General features: G+C 42.7%; 1 protein-coding gene across 1 annotated transcript in view; it reads left to right on the top strand.

Moving 5' to 3' along the window:
* Mia3 (MIA SH3 domain ER export factor 3) overlaps nt 1-17,865 on the top strand; it is a 44,239-nt gene that overhangs the window by 22,831 nt on the left and 3,543 nt on the right. Inside the window, 21 exon segments of the mRNA XM_028894557.2 lie at nt 3,655-3,786; nt 7,791-7,812; nt 8,452-8,540; nt 8,780-8,857; nt 8,950-9,060; nt 10,738-10,809; nt 10,983-11,087; nt 11,882-12,004; nt 12,095-12,206; nt 13,235-13,290; nt 13,379-13,469; nt 13,639-13,777; nt 14,678-14,779; nt 15,603-15,663; nt 15,780-15,815; nt 15,889-15,956; nt 16,071-16,171; nt 16,328-16,465; nt 17,247-17,315; nt 17,416-17,489; nt 17,571-17,642. Coding sequence (XP_028750390.1) covers nt 3,655-3,786; nt 7,791-7,812; nt 8,452-8,540; nt 8,780-8,857; nt 8,950-9,060; nt 10,738-10,809; nt 10,983-11,087; nt 11,882-12,004; nt 12,095-12,206; nt 13,235-13,290; nt 13,379-13,469; nt 13,639-13,777; nt 14,678-14,779; nt 15,603-15,663; nt 15,780-15,815; nt 15,889-15,956; nt 16,071-16,171; nt 16,328-16,465; nt 17,247-17,315; nt 17,416-17,489; nt 17,571-17,642 — 1,851 coding nt within the window.

Raw genomic sequence — 17,865 nt, forward strand, 5'->3', positions numbered from 1 at the left:
TAAACTCACAGAGATCTGCCTGTCTCTGCCTCTACAGTGCTGGAATTAAAGATGGGAGCTGCCATGTCCAGCTTTTTAATATTTTGTCATGAAAATTTCAAACAGAAGCAGAGAGACTACCTAGGTGACCAACTAAATTAGACTACCTAGGTGACCAACATTAGATGGCAACACTGTAGCATTCATTTTCAGATCTGCAAGGATTCTATAGGATTCTGCCATGTAGAAATAAGTACTGCTCGAGAGCCAGCCACCCAGTCTTTATGACTCCTGAGAAAGTCCATGTCTCAGACCAGTTACTTTGTAGGCTTTTTTTTCCTCTAAGAGTTATGATGTGAGAGCCTTAAACATATTTAGTTCTTAACCTTTTCCCCGGTGGTCAGTATTCTTATTTTCCCATCCTGTTTAATGTATTTGGAAACCATATCTTAGCACATATACAATTACTATTGCTGTTGGTATTCTGAGACAGGGTCTTTGTGGTCTGAACTGGCCTGGAAGTCACTTCTGTAGCCCAGGCTACCCTCGGAGCTCTAGCTATCTTCCTGCCTTGGCCTCCCAAGTGCCAGAACTGCTAGTGTGAGCCTCCACTCTTATCTTACTTTTTAAAATTTTATTTAAATTATTTTTATTTTATGTGCATTGATGCTCTGCCTGCATGTATATCTGTGTGAAGGTATCAGATCTTGGAGTTACAGGCAATTGTGAGCCACCATGTGGTCACTGGGAATTGAACTCAGGACCTCTGGAAGAGCAGTCATTACTCTTAACCTCTGAGCCATCTCTCCAGTCCCCTTACTTTTTTTTTTTTTTTTTTTTTTTTTTGGTTTTTCGAGACAGGGTTTCTCTGTGTAGCTTTGCGCCTTTCCTGGAACTCACTTGGTAGCCCAGGCTGGCCTCGAACTCACAGAGGTCCACCTGGCTCTGCCTCCCCGAGTGCTGGGATTAAAGGCATGCACCACCACTGTCTGGCTCAGTCCCCTTACTTTTTATTTTATGTATATGGGCATTTTTTTTTCTGCATGTATGTCTGTGCATCACATGCATGCCTATGCATTGTGTGCAGGTCTGGTGTCCATGGAGACCAGAAAAGGGCATCAGATCCCCAGGGACTGAAGTTACAGACAGTTGTGAACTACCATCTGGATTCTGGGGATTAAATTCCAGGTCCTCTGGAAGGGCAGCCAGTGCTCTTAACTGCTGAGCTGGCCACCGTGCCATCTCCCCAGCTCCCATTTTTATGTGTACACACCTGTGTTTGTGTGGAGCAATGTGTATATCATTGCTGTTGCGTGTGGAGGCCAGAAGAGGGAGTTGGATCTCCTGGAGCTAGAGTTACAGGCAGCGCCCATCTGTGTGCTGGAAACCTAACCCCAGTCCTCTGCAAAAGCAGTTCCAGTTCTTAGCAGTTGAGACATCCTTTCATCTCCTTATTGTTCATTGACTATGCTAGGGTCTTAACTTTGTACCTGGTAAGCCCATTATGTAGCCCACGCTGGTCTCAAATCCACAGCCATCTTCCTGCCTTCAATCTCCTATGTGGGGAGATTTCTGGATTTTATTTTCTGTCCTATGGTCTGTATTCCTGGGCTAGAACGGAGCCGCCTCCGCACACTATAGGTTTTTATTGCTCTTCTTTCAAGGTCTTTTCTTTTTTTTTTGGTTCTGCAACTCAGGAGCTCACATTTAGGAATGTACAACCCCTCCCCCAATTAAATATCCCCATTGCCTTCAACTTTAAGAACATGATTTCTGGGCTATTTATTACCTTGCCCATTTCCACCAAAGCGCATAACCTTAAAAGAAGAGACCTCTAGATGGGGATATTGGTAGTGACGGGATTCCTCCATAAGGCTGTTTGTAGGCAAGTGGAGGTCAGGAGGGGAACTCTAAGAGGAGGACTGACTAGAGTGGGCAGGAAGGACGGCCTTACCCAGAAGTCAGTCTGATCCATCACCCTTTAGAAGGGATCCTGAGATGCTTGACTTTGCTTGGCTTGGGCTTCCAGAACCAGTCCCTAGGTGTCTTAGCACTTCAAGACCGGTCCATTCCTGGCAGGGCCTGCGAAACCTGGCTTTCTCTTTTCCCAGACTCCACCCACCCATAATCCCATCTTGATAGACCCTTGGCCATGGTGACCCCATCCCCAGTGGCAGGTTGAGTTCTCTTCATCTGGATTCTCCTTCACTGGATCTCTGCTCACTTTGCGCTCTCGTCCCCCCTCCTCCCTCAATGGACTCTTCCTCCAAGTCTATGTGTTACTCTCCCCTCCCCTACTTCTCGGTTCTCCTGCGCTGTGTCTCTGTTGTCCCCCGACCCCGAGCCTCCCTCCCTTGGACCCCCCGCCCAGTCTTTGCTCTCTTCGCCCTCCGCGATGGTTCTGCTAACCTTTACGTTCATCTTTCCCCCCACCTTCCGTTGAGCGCGTCGTCTCCCCCGGCCGCGCTCGGCGGTTGGTTTGTTCCGCGCTAGCCCCGCCCCCGCACTCAGGCTTCCGGGGTGCGGTGACGTGGGCTCCAGGGCAGCGTCTGATGACGTGTTTTACGGGAGGCCTAGTGCGGAAGGAGCCGCGATCCGGGAAGGCGAAGTTCATTCCCAGTGTCCGCCCCCCTGAGCCGGTCCTTCCCGAGGCGGAAGCGGTGAAAGCCGGCTCGGAGCCGTCCGCAGGAAGCGTCGCCTCCGCGCAGCGGCCCCTACGCGATGGACTCAGTGCCTGCCACTGTGCCTGCTGTCACCGCCTCCCCGGGGGACCCCGAGCTGCTGGGCCCGCTGTCGGTGCTCTACGCAGCCCTCATAGCCAAGCTACTGGAGGTGACAGTCCCCAGGGAGGGGCCGCGGCTGTGGCAGGCGGGTGGCAGTGCTGGGCACAGTGGGTGCCCAGAGCGACAGCCCCGGAGAGGCGAGCCGGCTGCGGCCAGCGGGGCTGCGGTGTGGGACGCTCGGGTCGCTCGCTGGGTTTTCACAGAGCACTGTGGAGGTGACAGGCGCTGTTACGTGGTGGAGTCCTTTCCTTGCGGCACTGTCGGGGGGTGGGGCCAGTATTATAATTAGCAAACAGTGAAAGTGTGGAGTGGGCAGGTGTGTAATAATATTGCCTTTAAGGAAACATCTAGAGCTAAGGCACTAGTCGTGTAGATGACGTTTGACAGCATGATCCCTAAACCGGTTATCAAGAGCTGTCTGAACTTACTCAACACTTGTCTTTGTTTATGTAAAAATGGAGCCAATACTTAAAATATTAGGGGAATAACATTATATTATCACACTGGATTTATTTGCACCCACAAAAGTTGATTATATATTTAAAGCTTTCGTGTTGTGTACTTTTCAAAGTAATAAAACAACTTATTTAAAAGAATGGTCCAGGGAATGTCTAACTATATATGGACAGCACAATATGGCAGAGCCTATGAGAAACTGAAAATATATGCCCTACTTAAAGGTATTTAGACACTCTGCTTGGAAGTACTACAAGTCAAACAAACATGAGTCTGACAATATCCATCCTGTAATTCTCAAAGTGGGAGGTATTGAACGTGGTCGGGAGTACTTATCTGGTGGAGACTGGTTAGAATTTCTAGGAAGATTCTTTTTGAATGTTTTATTGTAAAAAATTTTCAAGGTTTTCCATTATTTCTAATATGCCTGTTTCAGTTAATTGCCACGTTGCCTGATAATGTTCAGCCTGGCCCTGACTTTTATGGACTACCATGGCAGCCTGTGATCGCTACTGCAGTCTTGGGAATTGTTTCATTTGCAATTTTCTCCTGGAGAACTATGCTTGTTGTAAGTAAATTAAATTATCTTATCATATGACTCACAAGTACATGGGGGCCGGGCAGTGGTGGCGCACGCCTTTAATCCCAGCACTTGGAAGGCAGAGCCAGGTGGATCTCTGTGAGTTCGAGGCCAGCCTGGTCTACAGAGCAAGATCCAGGACAGGCACCAAAACAACACAGAGAAACCCTGTCTCAAAAAAACAAACAAAAAGAAAGTACACAGTTTATTTTGTATAAACTTGTCAAGTAATTTTAGTGTAATCTTTGTATTGATAAAGGCTTAAGAGAACAAGATAACATATTTATAAATTTAATGGGAAAACTGTTTTGATTTAAAAAACTCCTATACCATTAGGTAGATATATGTACACTATAAGTAGAACTGGAATTCTTAAAGCCATCCTTAAAAATATATTTAAAAATATAATATATTTCAAAATATGTATCAGAAGATTAAGAAATGAAGTTGGATGGATATTAAATATGCTCTTAAATAGTATGATATCTTGTGTAGTAATCTATCTGAAATAAAGAACCATTCATACATTAAAGATCTTATATAAGAATGTTCAATGAGACAGTCTTTATTTTTTATTAGTTATTAGGGGTGTGTGTGTGTGTGTGTGTGTGTGTGTGTGTGTGTGTGTTTTCTGCATGTGCACCTGTACACATGCCATGAGCTGGTTCTTGTCTTCTCCCTATACCTGGATTCCAGGGATTGAACTCAGTATCTGACTTACATCATCAGGCAGCCGGTACCTCTGCCTGTTAAGCTCTCTTGTCAGCCCGGGAAGAGTGTTTCTTAGAGGGGGACCTTGCAGCAGCCTACTACATATTCATATCCTGGACTATTTGATGACTACAAAGACAGTGAGGTGCAGCAAGATTGAGTGGAAGGGGACGAAGCACAAACCGCCCTGAAAGTGGAGTTCAACTGCACATGTAAACACATGCACACACAGTGCAAAGTAGCACAGTGACGCATGGCTGGCAGAGGTCATTTCAGTATTTTTCATTGTGTGCTGTATGTGCATGCATGTGTGCATGGGAATGTGCATGGCTGGGGAGTTCAGAAGAGCCTGTCAGATCCACTGGAGCTGGAGTTCTAGGTGGTTGTGGGCCACCCAACATGAGCGCTGGCAACCAAACTCCTGTCCTCTGTAAGAGAAGCCAGTGCTCTTAATCCTGGAGCCATCTTTCAAGCCTTAGTCTTTTTCTTTGTATATGTTTCCCAAGTTTCTGGTTTGATCACATGCTGTGGGGCTCCAAAAATATCCTTTTGATTTGGAATTACAGAGTATAGGTGTCCAAAGACACATTATTACATTTTCATTCCTTTTTTTTTTTTTCATAAGCAGATTTTGTGTTTCCGATTACAATTCACCTTTGGAATTGTATCTCAATTTCAGGCCTTCCCTAAGATTCCTGGGTTTTGCTTCTTCCTACATACCTGCTCTTGTTTGGGTGAAATGGGATAAGTGAAGCTTATTCTTTGATTGACAAGGCTATAACATTAGAGAGATGGTTATTCATTTTCCTGTGTTGGAAGTTTTTCGTTTGTTTTGTTTTGTTTTAACTCCTAGAATCGGAGTTACAGTTTTGATCTGCCATGTTGGTGCTGGGAATTGAACCCAGGCCCTCTGGAAGAGCAGCTACTGTTCTTAACCATCTCTTCAGTCCCCAAATGCATTTTCTTTTCTTTTTTTTCTTTTTTCTTTTTTTGGTTTTTCAAGACAGGGTTTCTCTGTGTATCTTTGCGCCTTTCCTGGATCTCGCTTTGTAGACCAGGCTGGCCTTGAACTCACAAAGATCCGCCTGGCTTTGCCTCCTGAGTGCTGGGATTAAAGGTGTGTGCCACCACCGCCTGGGATGCATTTTCTTATAACAAGGTATTTATACATGTTTTATATTGATAAGATTGAAATTTCATGGATGACTTGTGGATGGGTCCAAGTAAAAATAGTAGCATTTGCGGGACTGGAGAGATGATGTCTCAGTGATTTAATACTTGCTGCTCTTGCAGAGGACCCAAGCTTGATTTCCAGCACTCATATGGTGGCTCATAATCATCTATAACTCCGGTTCCAGGGTATCCAATGCCCACTTCTGGCTTCCACAGCCACTATATATGCATGGGGTACACATACATCTATGCAAGCAAAACACTCATACATATAAAATAAATAAACATAAAAATTTTTAATAGTAGCATTGGAAAGGAGAAATATATTTTGAGTCACAAAGAAATTTAGTGGGCCATCATGGTAGCTCAGTGGATAAAGGTACCTGCAGCCAAGACTAACAACCTGAATTTTATCCCAGGACCCAACGTGGTTGAAGGAAAGAACCCACTCCGACAAGTTTTCCTCTGACCTCCATGTGTACATAAGTATGCCCTGGCATGTGCACACCCATACATAAACAAACAGATAAATATAATTTAAAAAAAAAAAAGAAACTTGGGCCAGGTGTTCTGGTATACACCTATAACTATAACCCCAGTACTCAGGAGGCAGAGCCAGGTGAGTACATGGTTAACCAGGTCTACATAGTGAGTTCCAGACTAGCCAGGGCTACAAAGTGAGACCATATCTCAAAAGAAAAATAGATGTAGTAAATCTTTCTGCACTAGTTACTGCCTCAGCTTGATTGCTCTAGATGGTTTTAGCTGTCAGCTCTCTTGTACATTTCCTCTGGAAATAAATCCTTTCCAGGCCAGGTACCAGTGTACCCTTGTTAGTAGTCTTGGAAGTCATATGGTACTCTATCAGATTCCTCGTTTGTTTTTAATTTGTGTGTGTGTCCTTGATGTTTGTGTGCATGTGTTTGTGTGTGAATGTGCATTTGCAGAGCTCAAAGGCCAACCCCTGATATAGTCCCTAACCTTCCTTTTTTTGAGACCGGGTTTCTTTTTTAATAGTTCAGCACCACATCTAGCGAGTTGCTGGCTTGCAGGATTCTGGGAGACTCCTCCTTCTGCTTCCCATCTCACTGTAGGAGCATTGGGGTCACAGATATGCACTACCATTCCCACAGGCTCTGGGGATCTGAACTTGGGTCTTCACATTTGCTTTATCCACTGCCTCAATCCTATCAGATTATTTCAGAATTCAGCAGGCAGACATCATTGAATAGGATTGCTAGGATGTTTTCTGGTGAGTACATATCTAAAGACAAAGAGTTTCTCTTTTAATTTTGTTTCTTTGTCTTTTTGAATACTCATTTCTAGAGTTTACTCTAGCTATTGGGAGTTGTCAGATATCAAGTAAATAAATGATTAATATTAATTTATTGCTGAGCTAGTAGCCACATGTGTTATTAAGCATCAGTGCTCATATCTTAAGATTGGTGCTCTTTTAATAGATGCACAAACATACTTTTAGCTGCAAAACCAGATACACATCTTAGTGTTTTTATTTATTGAGGCTATTTATGAAATATTATTACCAATTTAATTTGAAACACCTTTTAGCTTTGTCTTTTTAACAGTTTTTAAAGATTACATTTATTTATTTATTTAAAGATTTATTTTATTTATTATGTAAATAGTGTTCTTTCTGCAAGTTTGCCATAAGCCAGAAGAGGGTATCAGATTTCATTATAGATGGTTGTGAGCCACCATGTGGTTGCTGGGAATTGAACTCAGGTCCTCTGGAAGAACAGCCAGTGCTCTTAACCTCTGAGCCATCTCTCCAGCCCCTAAAGATTACATTTATGTATCCATTTGTATGCATTTGAGCTGTGGTGCATGTGTGCAGATCCGAGCACAGCTTTCAGGTTCTCTCTTTGCACCGTGTGGGTCCTGGGATGGAACTTAGAATGTCAGGGTTAGTGACAAGCACCTTTGCCTGCCGAGCCATCGTGCCAGCCCAGCTTTTCCTTATTTTTAATACTGTGGATTTATTTTCTGATCCAAGTTGTCACTAAATTCTCATTTGTTTATGGCTATATTAGGAACAATATGCTAAGTAGGTTTTGACAACAAATTTAATTTTGTTTCTTTTCTTCTAGGTAAAGAGTAGAGTATATCAAGGTAAATCTTTAGGTTCATTTTCCCTTATATCAACCCTTTGCACTGGTGTTTGATGTGAGTTTTCTGTAAGCTAGACAGAGATGCTATGACTTCTCATGTCTGATTGCTTTATTTACTCCTGGAAGTTCACTGTTTCTAGGCCACCAGCTTGGCTGATAGAACTGTTATGATGCCAACTGAGACAGGCAACCTGAGGGGGTGGGGAGGACAGGATTAGTTAACAGGGCAGATCATCTTTGACTGTTGGTGCTGTGTAGGTTTGTTACATGTGAACACACTAAGTCATGATTTGGGTAGATGACGTGCAGGATGGTGGAATGAACTGGTATTCTGTATTTCTCAGATTCTCTTTGCAAATGACACTTGAAGCAATTCCATCTTTCTGAGCTGGGATCAAGTTATAGCATTTCTTTAAATTCTATATCTCTAAAATAAATTTAAAGTCTTCATACTGTATTTTTTAAAACTTTAATATTCCTACACCCTTATTCCAGTCACTACAGAGTGCCTTTAAGGGCAGAATAGTCATGCAGAGCATGTTTTCCTTTTAATGCCTGATAACATGCCTTTGCTGCTAATGTACTGGAGCATCCGGCTTCATCTTGGGCTCACAGACTTACATATTTCCCTTCTTTTTAGTTACTGAGAAGCAAATTTCTGAAAAATTGGAGACTATCAAGAAAGAAAATGCAGAACTTATGCAAAAACTATCAAATTATGAACAAAAGGTATAATTATTCTTTTAACTTCCTCCCCTTGTTCCAGCTTGAATATTTGTCTTAACATTCCATTTATGATTTTTTTAAGATTCATATTTTACTTTATCACTTCCTATGATCCATCCAAGATGTAAGCAGCTGCTGTCTGTAGGAGGTTGTGTGCTTGGACATGACTTTGGTAGTAGCATTATAATTTGTACTTAATTCTAAGTTGTAACTATGAACCTTAAATACTTTGTTTTATATAGATTAAGGAATCAAAGAAATATGTTCAAGAAACCAAGAAACAAAATGTGATTCTCTCTGATGATGCTATTAAATACAAGGTAAAAACCTCTTTGGGGGAGAATTGCATTCTAAAAGTGAAAATAAATGGAATGAGTAATTCTTACTAATATTAGCATCTTTTTTTGTTAAGGATAAAATCAGGGTACTTGAAGAAACTAATGAAATTCTGGGTGACAAAGCCAAAAGTCTTCATCTTATGTTAGAATCTGAGAGAGAACAGAACGTCAAGAATCAGGGCTTGGTAAGTGGAGCTGCTAACTGGTGATGTAATGGTTTTTTGAATGGTTCTGTGGTGAGGGCAACTCTCCCCATGCTGTTAACTAAACTAGAAATAGGACTCAGGGAAGCTGAACCAATTGTGACTTACCTTGGAGAATTTTAACTTGTAACCCAACGACTTATTCTTATGGGCATAGGAAGAGTATTTGTGTTCTCAACACTGGATAATTGCCAAGTAGTTTAGCTCTGTCCTCCAGAACAGGTAAACCATCTAGGAATTCTTGTCTTATTGACTGGTTCTTAGATCTTGTTTTGTTTTTTAAAAATTCTCATTTTAATAAACTTATTTTGGTTTCATATAACAGTTGCAGAGAAAATAGTTCCCATTATATCCTACCCCAGCTGAGCCAATCACCCAGCTAAGGAAGTAATAGTCATATTTCTTTGATGTTAAATTATTCTTTTCAGCTCTTTGCTGAAATCATTATGCAAGGCTCACAGTTAGAGGGAAGAATTACATATTCCACCCCCTTGAGGAGCTGGTATCTTCATAAGAAATCTTTGGAATTCTTCTGTATGAGATTTATCTATTTTCCTCCAAATCCTACTGTTTTCAGTATAGGTTATCCCCCACATAGCCGACCCCCACCCCCATTCTGACCCTAGTGTCTCACACAGGGTAAGTGGGCATTCTAACATTGAGCTATAGCACTATCCATTTTTTTTTTTTTTTTATTTTTTAATTTTGAGGCAATCTCCACTAAGTTGCCCATGCTGGCTTTGAACTCCATCTGTAACCAAGACAGGTCTTGAACTCATGATCCTTTAGCCTCAGTCTCCTAAATTAGTGTACATTAGCAGGCTTGGTTAGGCAGAGAATTTTTTTTTTTTTAGTTTTTCTCTACCACTAGGAGGAGCTGGAGATGGAAGACAACAATAACATTAATTTGAAAGATTTTTTTTTTGGTTTTTCGAGACAGGGTTTCTCTGTGTAGCTTTGCGCCTTTCCTGGAACTCACTTTGTAGACCCGCTGGCCTCGAACTCACAGAGATCCTCCTGCCTCTGCCTCCTGAGTGCTGGGATTAAAGGTGTATACCACCACCGCCCGGCTTCTTTCATCTTTTTATGTGGTCATCTGCATTATCTCATAACTAAGAAGGTTGGATTACTATTACATTGATTTCCCAGCCCCACTTAGGCCAAAATTGGATCTCTTACTTTACCAAAAACATAGGCTGTCGTAGGATATGTTTATTAGTGTTTCTTCTTTAGTGTGTGTTAGCTAGTTTCATGTCAAGTTAATACAGAGAGAAGCTCAGCTGAGGAAATGCCCTCATCAGATTAACCCATGGGAAAGCCTGTCGTGCATTTCATTAATTGATGATTGACGTGGAAGGGCCCAGCTCCCTGGGGGCACTGCTGCCTCTGGGCTGGTGGTCTGAGGAACTGTAAGAAAATGGGCTGAGTAAGGCATGCAAAGCTGGCCAGTAAGCAGTGCTCTTCTATGGCCTTTGCATCAGCTCCTGCCTCCAGGCTCCCACCCTGACTTCCTTAGATGATGGACTCGAAGCTGTAAGCAGAAATAAACCCTTTCCTCCCCAAGTTGCTTTTGGTCACAGTTTATCACAGCAATAGTACGTACACTAGAGACTCTGCTGAGACCTGAGGCTCTCTCTGTGTTCTGCTTTCATGGGTCAGATACTGGAAAACAAGAAGTCTATTGAGAAGTTGAAGGATGTCATTTCGATGAATGCATCAGAACTTTCAGAGGTGAGGCTGTCTATAAATCCTACACAAGAGTCATAGCACTGTCTTAGTCTGATTGGGCAAAAGTTTGATGTGTCCTAAAACATGTCAAAGATGAAACTTGCATGGTATTTGGTTGAGAAAATATAACTTTTTCCTTTGGAATTTATTTACTAACTAGGAATGTTTTACATTAGGTTCAAATTGCCCTTAATGAAGCCAAGCTTAGTGAAGAGAATGTAAAATCTGAATGTCATCGGGTTCAAGAAGAAAATGCCAGGCTTAAGAAGAAGAAAGAGCAGGTAAGGCAAGTTCAGCTAGTAGGTGATGGCATGTCCTCTTAGTCTTTTCTCAGACCTCTTTGAAGGAAAGGAAGGACTCAGGCTGGGTGCTGGGAAGTAGAAGCCGGCTTCCCGATTGAGCAAATGTCTTCTGTGTCATGAGTTTTCTGTACCACTTACTGCAGCATTTAGGGGGTTATTCTTTATTTTCTCAAATGCCAGTTAGGCGTTGACTTGAATAGCCTCAAAAATAGTTAGGATTTTTATATCAGATAAGTATTTCATAACCATTCTTTGAATAGTTATTTCTTTATTGACCAAGAAGAGGTTATATGATCAGAGTCTGGATTTAGGAGTCTGAGATGTGCCCACTCATTCATCCTGGAAGTAAATTAAGTTGAATTAGCAATAGTGTTCTGAAGGCTGAAATAATCGGGTCAACCTCCTTGATCAGACTGACGTTCTTCCTGCAGCTCTGAGGATTGGAGCCATTCACCCCTTTCCTTTCTTTCTTTTTTTTTTTTTTTTTTTTTTTTTCGAGACAGGTTTCTCTGTGTAGCTTTGCGCCTTTCCTGGAACTCACTTGGTAGCCCAGGCTGGCCTCGAACTCACAGAGATCCGCCTGGCTCTGTCTCCCGAGTGCTGGGACTAAAGGCGTGCGCCACCACCGCTGGCTCATCCCTTTTTTTTACTGATATTTTAGCTCCTGGTGACATGCCAAGGAGAGGTGTGGCTTCCCACCCTGTCTCCTATAGATTAGATGTCTCCTATGCACAGCCCTGCACCATAGGGATTTATACGTTTTGGTTTTTCAGTTGCAGCAGCAGATTGAAGAGTGGAGTAAATCGCATGCTGAGCTTGCTGAACAAATCAAGTCATTTGAGAGGTCCCAGAAAGACCTAGAAGTGGCTCTGACTCACAAAGACAACAATATGGATGTAAGTTTATCCTCATGAGTACACACTTAATCCCGTGAAGTCTTCTGATTTAAAATCAAGAGGCTTTTACACTATTTGCTTCTTTTCTAGGCTTTGACCAATTGCCTCACACAGTTGAATCGGGTAGAGTGTGAACTTGAATCTGAGGATCAGAATAAAGGAGGAAATGAGGCAGATGAGCTGGCCAATGGAGAAGTGGGAGGTGAGATCTGACTCGGGGAGGTTGGGCCTATTTTGCCCTCTTCACTTCAATTTCAGGTCACTGAGGCTGCTTTTCAGGGTAAGCTTTATGGTTGTGGGCTCCATTGCTAGACTTGTAGATGTGTGTGTGTCTATGTTGGGCCAGCTGGCTTACTCCTCAGGAGTGGTGTAGTGTAGAGTAGGCATGCAAAGGACACTGGCCTGTACAACGGGGCTGCTTCAGTCATCTCCTGCCTCTACGTATTAAAAAACTGCCCAAAACAAACAAACAAACAAACAAACACAAAAGCCGGGCGGCGGTGGCACATGCCTTTAATCCCAGCACTTGGAGGCAGAGCCAGGCGAATCTTTGTGAGTTCAAGTCCAGCCTTGTCTACAAAGTGAGATCCAGGACAGGCTCCAAGACTACACAGAGAAACCCTGTCTCAAAAAAAAAAAAAAAACAAAAAAAAAACCAAAAACAAAAAACAAAAACAAAACAAACAAAAAACCCCTGTCTCATCCTTATATGAGTGTGGTCTCTGTAGTTCTGGTCTTAAGAAGACCTGCAGTTTGTTTTCAGAGACCTGAGGTGGTTGGAATCACAGCTAAAGCTGCCAGGTAAGAAGCTAGAGTTGCGTGGTAGGATGCTAGAGGGCAGCATGTTAACTGATGAAGTACTGTCTCCGATATCTCCCAAGTTGAATATTAACTGCTCCTTACCACTGTGGGGGCTTTAAGTCACACCAGGCAGCAGATTTGAGGGAGGACAAAGGTCTGGATGTCTTTAAGTAGACATTTATTCAGGGGAGGTGAGCTGAGAGAAGAAAGCACTCTGTCTTGGAGCAAAGATGCCATTTTTTATTGCACAGACTGGCAGTTAACAATTGTACATTTGAATTTCAGTTCTAAATCAGTTAATCAGTTTTCTTGGTTGTTTTTTGTTTTTATTCCACTGTTGGAATATGATCATTGTTTCAGGGAAGTCATGGAAATGTCTTTAAAAAGGAAGGAAGAAAAGGCAACTGAAGTCTTTTTTTTCTCTTGTAGGTAACCGAAGTGAGAGGATGAAACACAGAGTTGAGCAGATGATGGACATCACTCGGGTACCTTCCTGTTTGTAGTCCCAGAAGCATCCGGGAGGCCTTCTGATAGCTCACTGTTAAGACTAGATTTTTCTTTTGTAATTTTTAGACACAAACTGCAGTCTCAATAGTTGAAGAGGATCTCAAACTTTTACAACTTAAGCTAAGAACATCCATGTCTACTAAATGTAACCTGGAAGGTAGGTTCTGCTGGAGACAAAAATTGCTGTATATTGGAACAATTTAAAATTTGATTTGAAAGAAAAATAGGTTGCGGTGTTCATGCTTCTCATTTCTCAGTACTGACCCCTCAGCCCTGTCTCTCAAGCCTCTGCACACATACAGAGAAATCCTGTGTATCCCCTACAGGCCAAATCAAGAAACTGGAAGATGACTGCAACTCTCTGCAGACTGCTAAAGCCGGACTGGAAGACGAGTGCAAAACTCTGAAGCAGAAAGTGGAGATCCTGAATGAGCTCTACCAGCAGAAGGAGATGGCTCTGCAGAAGTAGGGTCCCACTGTCTACCAGTGTGTGTGCGTGTGCGTGTGCGTGTATGCGTGCGTGAGTGTGCACGCTCTTGTGTGTGCTTGTGGCTAGGTGTTGGTTTTGTGTGTGTGTGTATACTATATGTACTTGATTTGGGTATGCACATTTGTCCACAGGAGGGATGTGGAGGTCAGAGGTCATAGTTGGCTGCCTTTTCCCCTTCGATGTCTACCTTTATTTTTGAGACATATTTCTTATTGACCAGAAGAGCATCTATTCTACTAGGCTGGCTGGTCAATGAGCTTCAGGGATCTGCCTGCCTCTGCCTCGCCCTGCTGGGGTTACAGGTGTGCACCTCCACACCTGGCTTTTCATACAACAGTTCTCAGACAACATAAGAAAGTGATTAGTACCCTACCCAGGGCAGAAAGAAGTATCTGGCCCTTCTTTAGTTGAGCTAGACTGCTGTTTTTCATAGACGGGAAAGCACTTTCAACGTATAGTGCAGGTTATCCACTGAGCATAGTTTTTTCACAATTGTTTTATTTACTTGTCATAGGAAATTATGGGGCACACTTAGAATATGCACCTGGCTTTCCAAGAGGTCAGAGTTTGGTTTCCTGGATGTCAGGGAAGCTTTTAATTTCTTTGCATGTCTTCATGTGTTGGGGCATTAAGAGAAGAATAGGAAACTGCATGGTGGTGGCACACACATTTAATCCCAGAGAGGCAGAGGCAGGTGGATCTCTGAGTTCAAGGCCAGCCTGGTCTACAGAGTGAGTTCCAGGACAACCAGGGCTACACAGAAAAACCCTGTCTCAAAAAACAAACAAACAAAAGCAGGATAGGAAATGACAGTTGAACAGAGAGAGCTGACTGCTGTAAGGAAAGACATTCACTTAACAATGGGTTTTTCCTAGGAAACTGAGTCAAGAAGAGTATGAGCGGCAAGACAGAGAGCAGCGCCTGTCAGCTGCAGATGGAAACGTGGTCTTGGCTGCCGAGGAAGTAAAAACTTACAAGTAAGCTGAGGCTCTGCACAGGGCCGGGCCTCACAGCGGCTGTGCTGTCTCCCTACAACTGTTAGGTAGCAGGAGACAGCACAGAAACCCAGGGGGAGGGGCCGTGAGACCAGTCATTCACACGGGAGTTAACAAATGGAAAAGGTAAACGTCAATTTACTTAGCATGCACACTGAAGGACTAAAGGCCCCGTTTCCTGCAGATGGCTGTGGGCAGCAGGGTGGGGAGGAGTTTTATATATATTAGACCAGTGGTTCTCAACCTTCCTAATGCTGCGCCCCTTTAATGCAATTCTTCATGTTGTAACCCCCCAACCATAAAATAATTCCCTTGCTACTTCATAATTGTAATGTTTCTACTGTTAAGAATTGTAATGTGGTTTGGAAGATAGAGGTTTATCAAAGGGGTCTCAACCCACAGATTGAGAACTGCTCTTTAAAGAATGCAGTTTGCTATGTGACTTCAAAAATCACTGCAGTGATCATACCATTTGATAAATCAGTAGTCATTAGCCTGTTTAATTTTTTTTTTTCCGATAGAAGAAAAAAAAGTGTAATTGTATAGAAGCAGATATTCATAGCAGGATTTCCTTGAGACTATATTGAAAACCATTAAGGAAATGGTAGGCTAGGAATCACTAGTCATGAAATGACAGCAAAATTAATGTGTTTGTTTTGTTATACTGTACTTAGAGTAAATTTATATAAACCATGTTTTTGAATGTCTGGTAAAATCTTTACAACTGTAGCTCCTCAGAGTCAAGGGATTGTTGCCAATTTTATCTAGTCGTGTTTTCACTGATAATGCCAACTGTAATTCTTAGGCGGAGAATTGAAGAAATGGAAGAAGAGTTACAGAAAACAGAACAGTCATTTAAAAGCCAGGTAAAAACTATATTGGCCTACATTAGTTGCAGATTGTTTTTGAAAGCTAATATGTTAAAATGGGCATTAAAAAGAGCCTGAACAACATGTATTTGATGTGTTTGTTGTCTTTTCAGATTGCTGCTCACGAGAAGAAAGCTCATGAAAACTGGGTAAAGGTTTTTCCTTTTTTATTTTTGTGCACAGCCTACCACATCTGAATCACAATGCCTTTTTCTCCAACAGCTCAAAGCCCGTGCTGCAGAGAGAGCCATGGAAGAGGAGAAGAGAGAAGCTGCTAACTTAAGGCACAAGTATGGAGTTTTCATAGCTGTTTCTCAGTGCTTTTAGCATTTTAATGCTAGGTGCTACCTGATCAGGAATTGATTGCTATTTCATTTTAAGTCCATTCTTTCTCAATATTCAAGATTACTGGAAATAACCCAAAAGATGGCAATGAGGCAAGATGAACCTGTGATCGTAAAACCAATACCAGGAAGACCGAATACACAAAACCCTCCCCGGAGAGGTAGGAAGTGCTTTGTACAACGCGGCAGGATTGTGGTGTGGAATGTGTGTAAATTGCATTTTACTTCTGTAACAGCTATGATGTCCTAGAAAGTCTCCAAGCTTACTGGAGGGAGAGGGCTGTCATAGAGTGGTAACAAGGCATTGCTGTCTTCAGGTCTACTGAGCCAGAATGGTTCTTTTGGCCCATCCCCTGTGAGTGGTGGAGAATGCTCCCCTCCCCTACCAGCAGAGCCACCTGGGAGACCTCTTTCCGCCACACTCAGTCGAAGAGACATGCCTAGAAGTGAATGTGGTGAGCACTGGTGTACTCCTCCGCACTACAGTACATGAAGTGGGTTCTTCCTATGTTACAATTCACATCTGTCTTCATAGAAAAGTGGGTCACTATAAGCTCTGCCATAGGATAGAAAGATTTCTATTCTCCTAGAGGCCCCTGCATTGCTTTTTAAGAATACTATACACTTTAACATTTCACTGTGACTATGAAATGCCACCTTACTCTAATTCTGTCTGTGATGCTTATGAAGATTGGAAGTCAAGAGTGGAAAAATGCCATCAATACAGGGCTAATACATCTCTAGCTTGAAGCACTAGACCAATATTCTTACTAGAAAGTCTGCTGGTTGTCTTTAAAACTAAGGCAATTCCTGGGGCTGGATCAGTGGCTCAGTGGTTAGCAGACCTAAGTTTACTTCATAGCACCAACACAGCAGCTCTCAACCACCTTTAACTCCGGTCCCAGGGGATGACACCCTCTCCTGGCCTCCAGGGGTACTGCACACATGTGGTGCAGACAGATACATGCAGGCCAAATACTCATACACATAAAATAAAAAGGAAAATAATTTAAAAATATTTACAAAAACCGAGGCAGTTCTTGTTTAATATTTGAAGTCTCTGCATAAATTGTGACTCACATATTGAGATCTCTCCTTGGGATTGCAGGCATGTGGTACCTCACCTAGCAGATCTATTTGTGATGCTGCTTTCTAGTTAAGAGTTGAGCCCTATCCACAATAAGTTTATTCCCCCTGAAAACTACATGTCAAGGGCTCTGTTGTTTTTTTCTCAAGGGTCATTGGACAGGCATTTACCTAGCCCACGATGGTCATCAGAGGCTTCTGGGAAACACGCTGCTTCTGGTAAGGGACCTAAGTACTTTCTGAGCCTCATGCACGTGGGACTTTGGTTCTCCTCAGAACATATGGCGGTGAATCTGACTTGTTCTCTGGCCTCTTGCAGACCCAGGTCCAGCTCCTGTGGTAAACAGCAGCTCCAGGAGCTCCTCTCCAGCCAAGGCCACAGATGAGGGCAAGGTACGCTCTGCAGGCAGATGAGTATTCCCTACTGGTCTCCACTTCCTCTCTTGTTTATATGTCTATTTATTTCTTTAAAAGCCAACTGTTCTCCAAGAGCCTGATGGCCCCTTAGGTTCCAGCATGGCCCCTTTAGCTGAGCATCCAGTAGCAGTAAGTATTTAGAGATTGAGGGCTGGAGCAGGCTTTAGCTTTGCTTGGTTTGTCCTTAGAAAGCTTATGAAAGCATGATACTCGTCTTGTTCATGCTCCTTGACCTTGGAGTGTCACTGAGCCAGAGTGGTTGGTTGTTGGTGTCGTTTTTTCCTATTTGGGTTAAATTACTAACTAGTTTAGAGCATTTGCTATAAATAACTATTACTACAGAGTGAAAAAT

This window comes from Peromyscus leucopus, chromosome 15 (assembly GCF_004664715.2).
Source record: "Peromyscus leucopus breed LL Stock chromosome 15, UCI_PerLeu_2.1, whole genome shotgun sequence".
Taxonomy (NCBI): Eukaryota; Metazoa; Chordata; class Mammalia; order Rodentia; family Cricetidae; genus Peromyscus; species Peromyscus leucopus.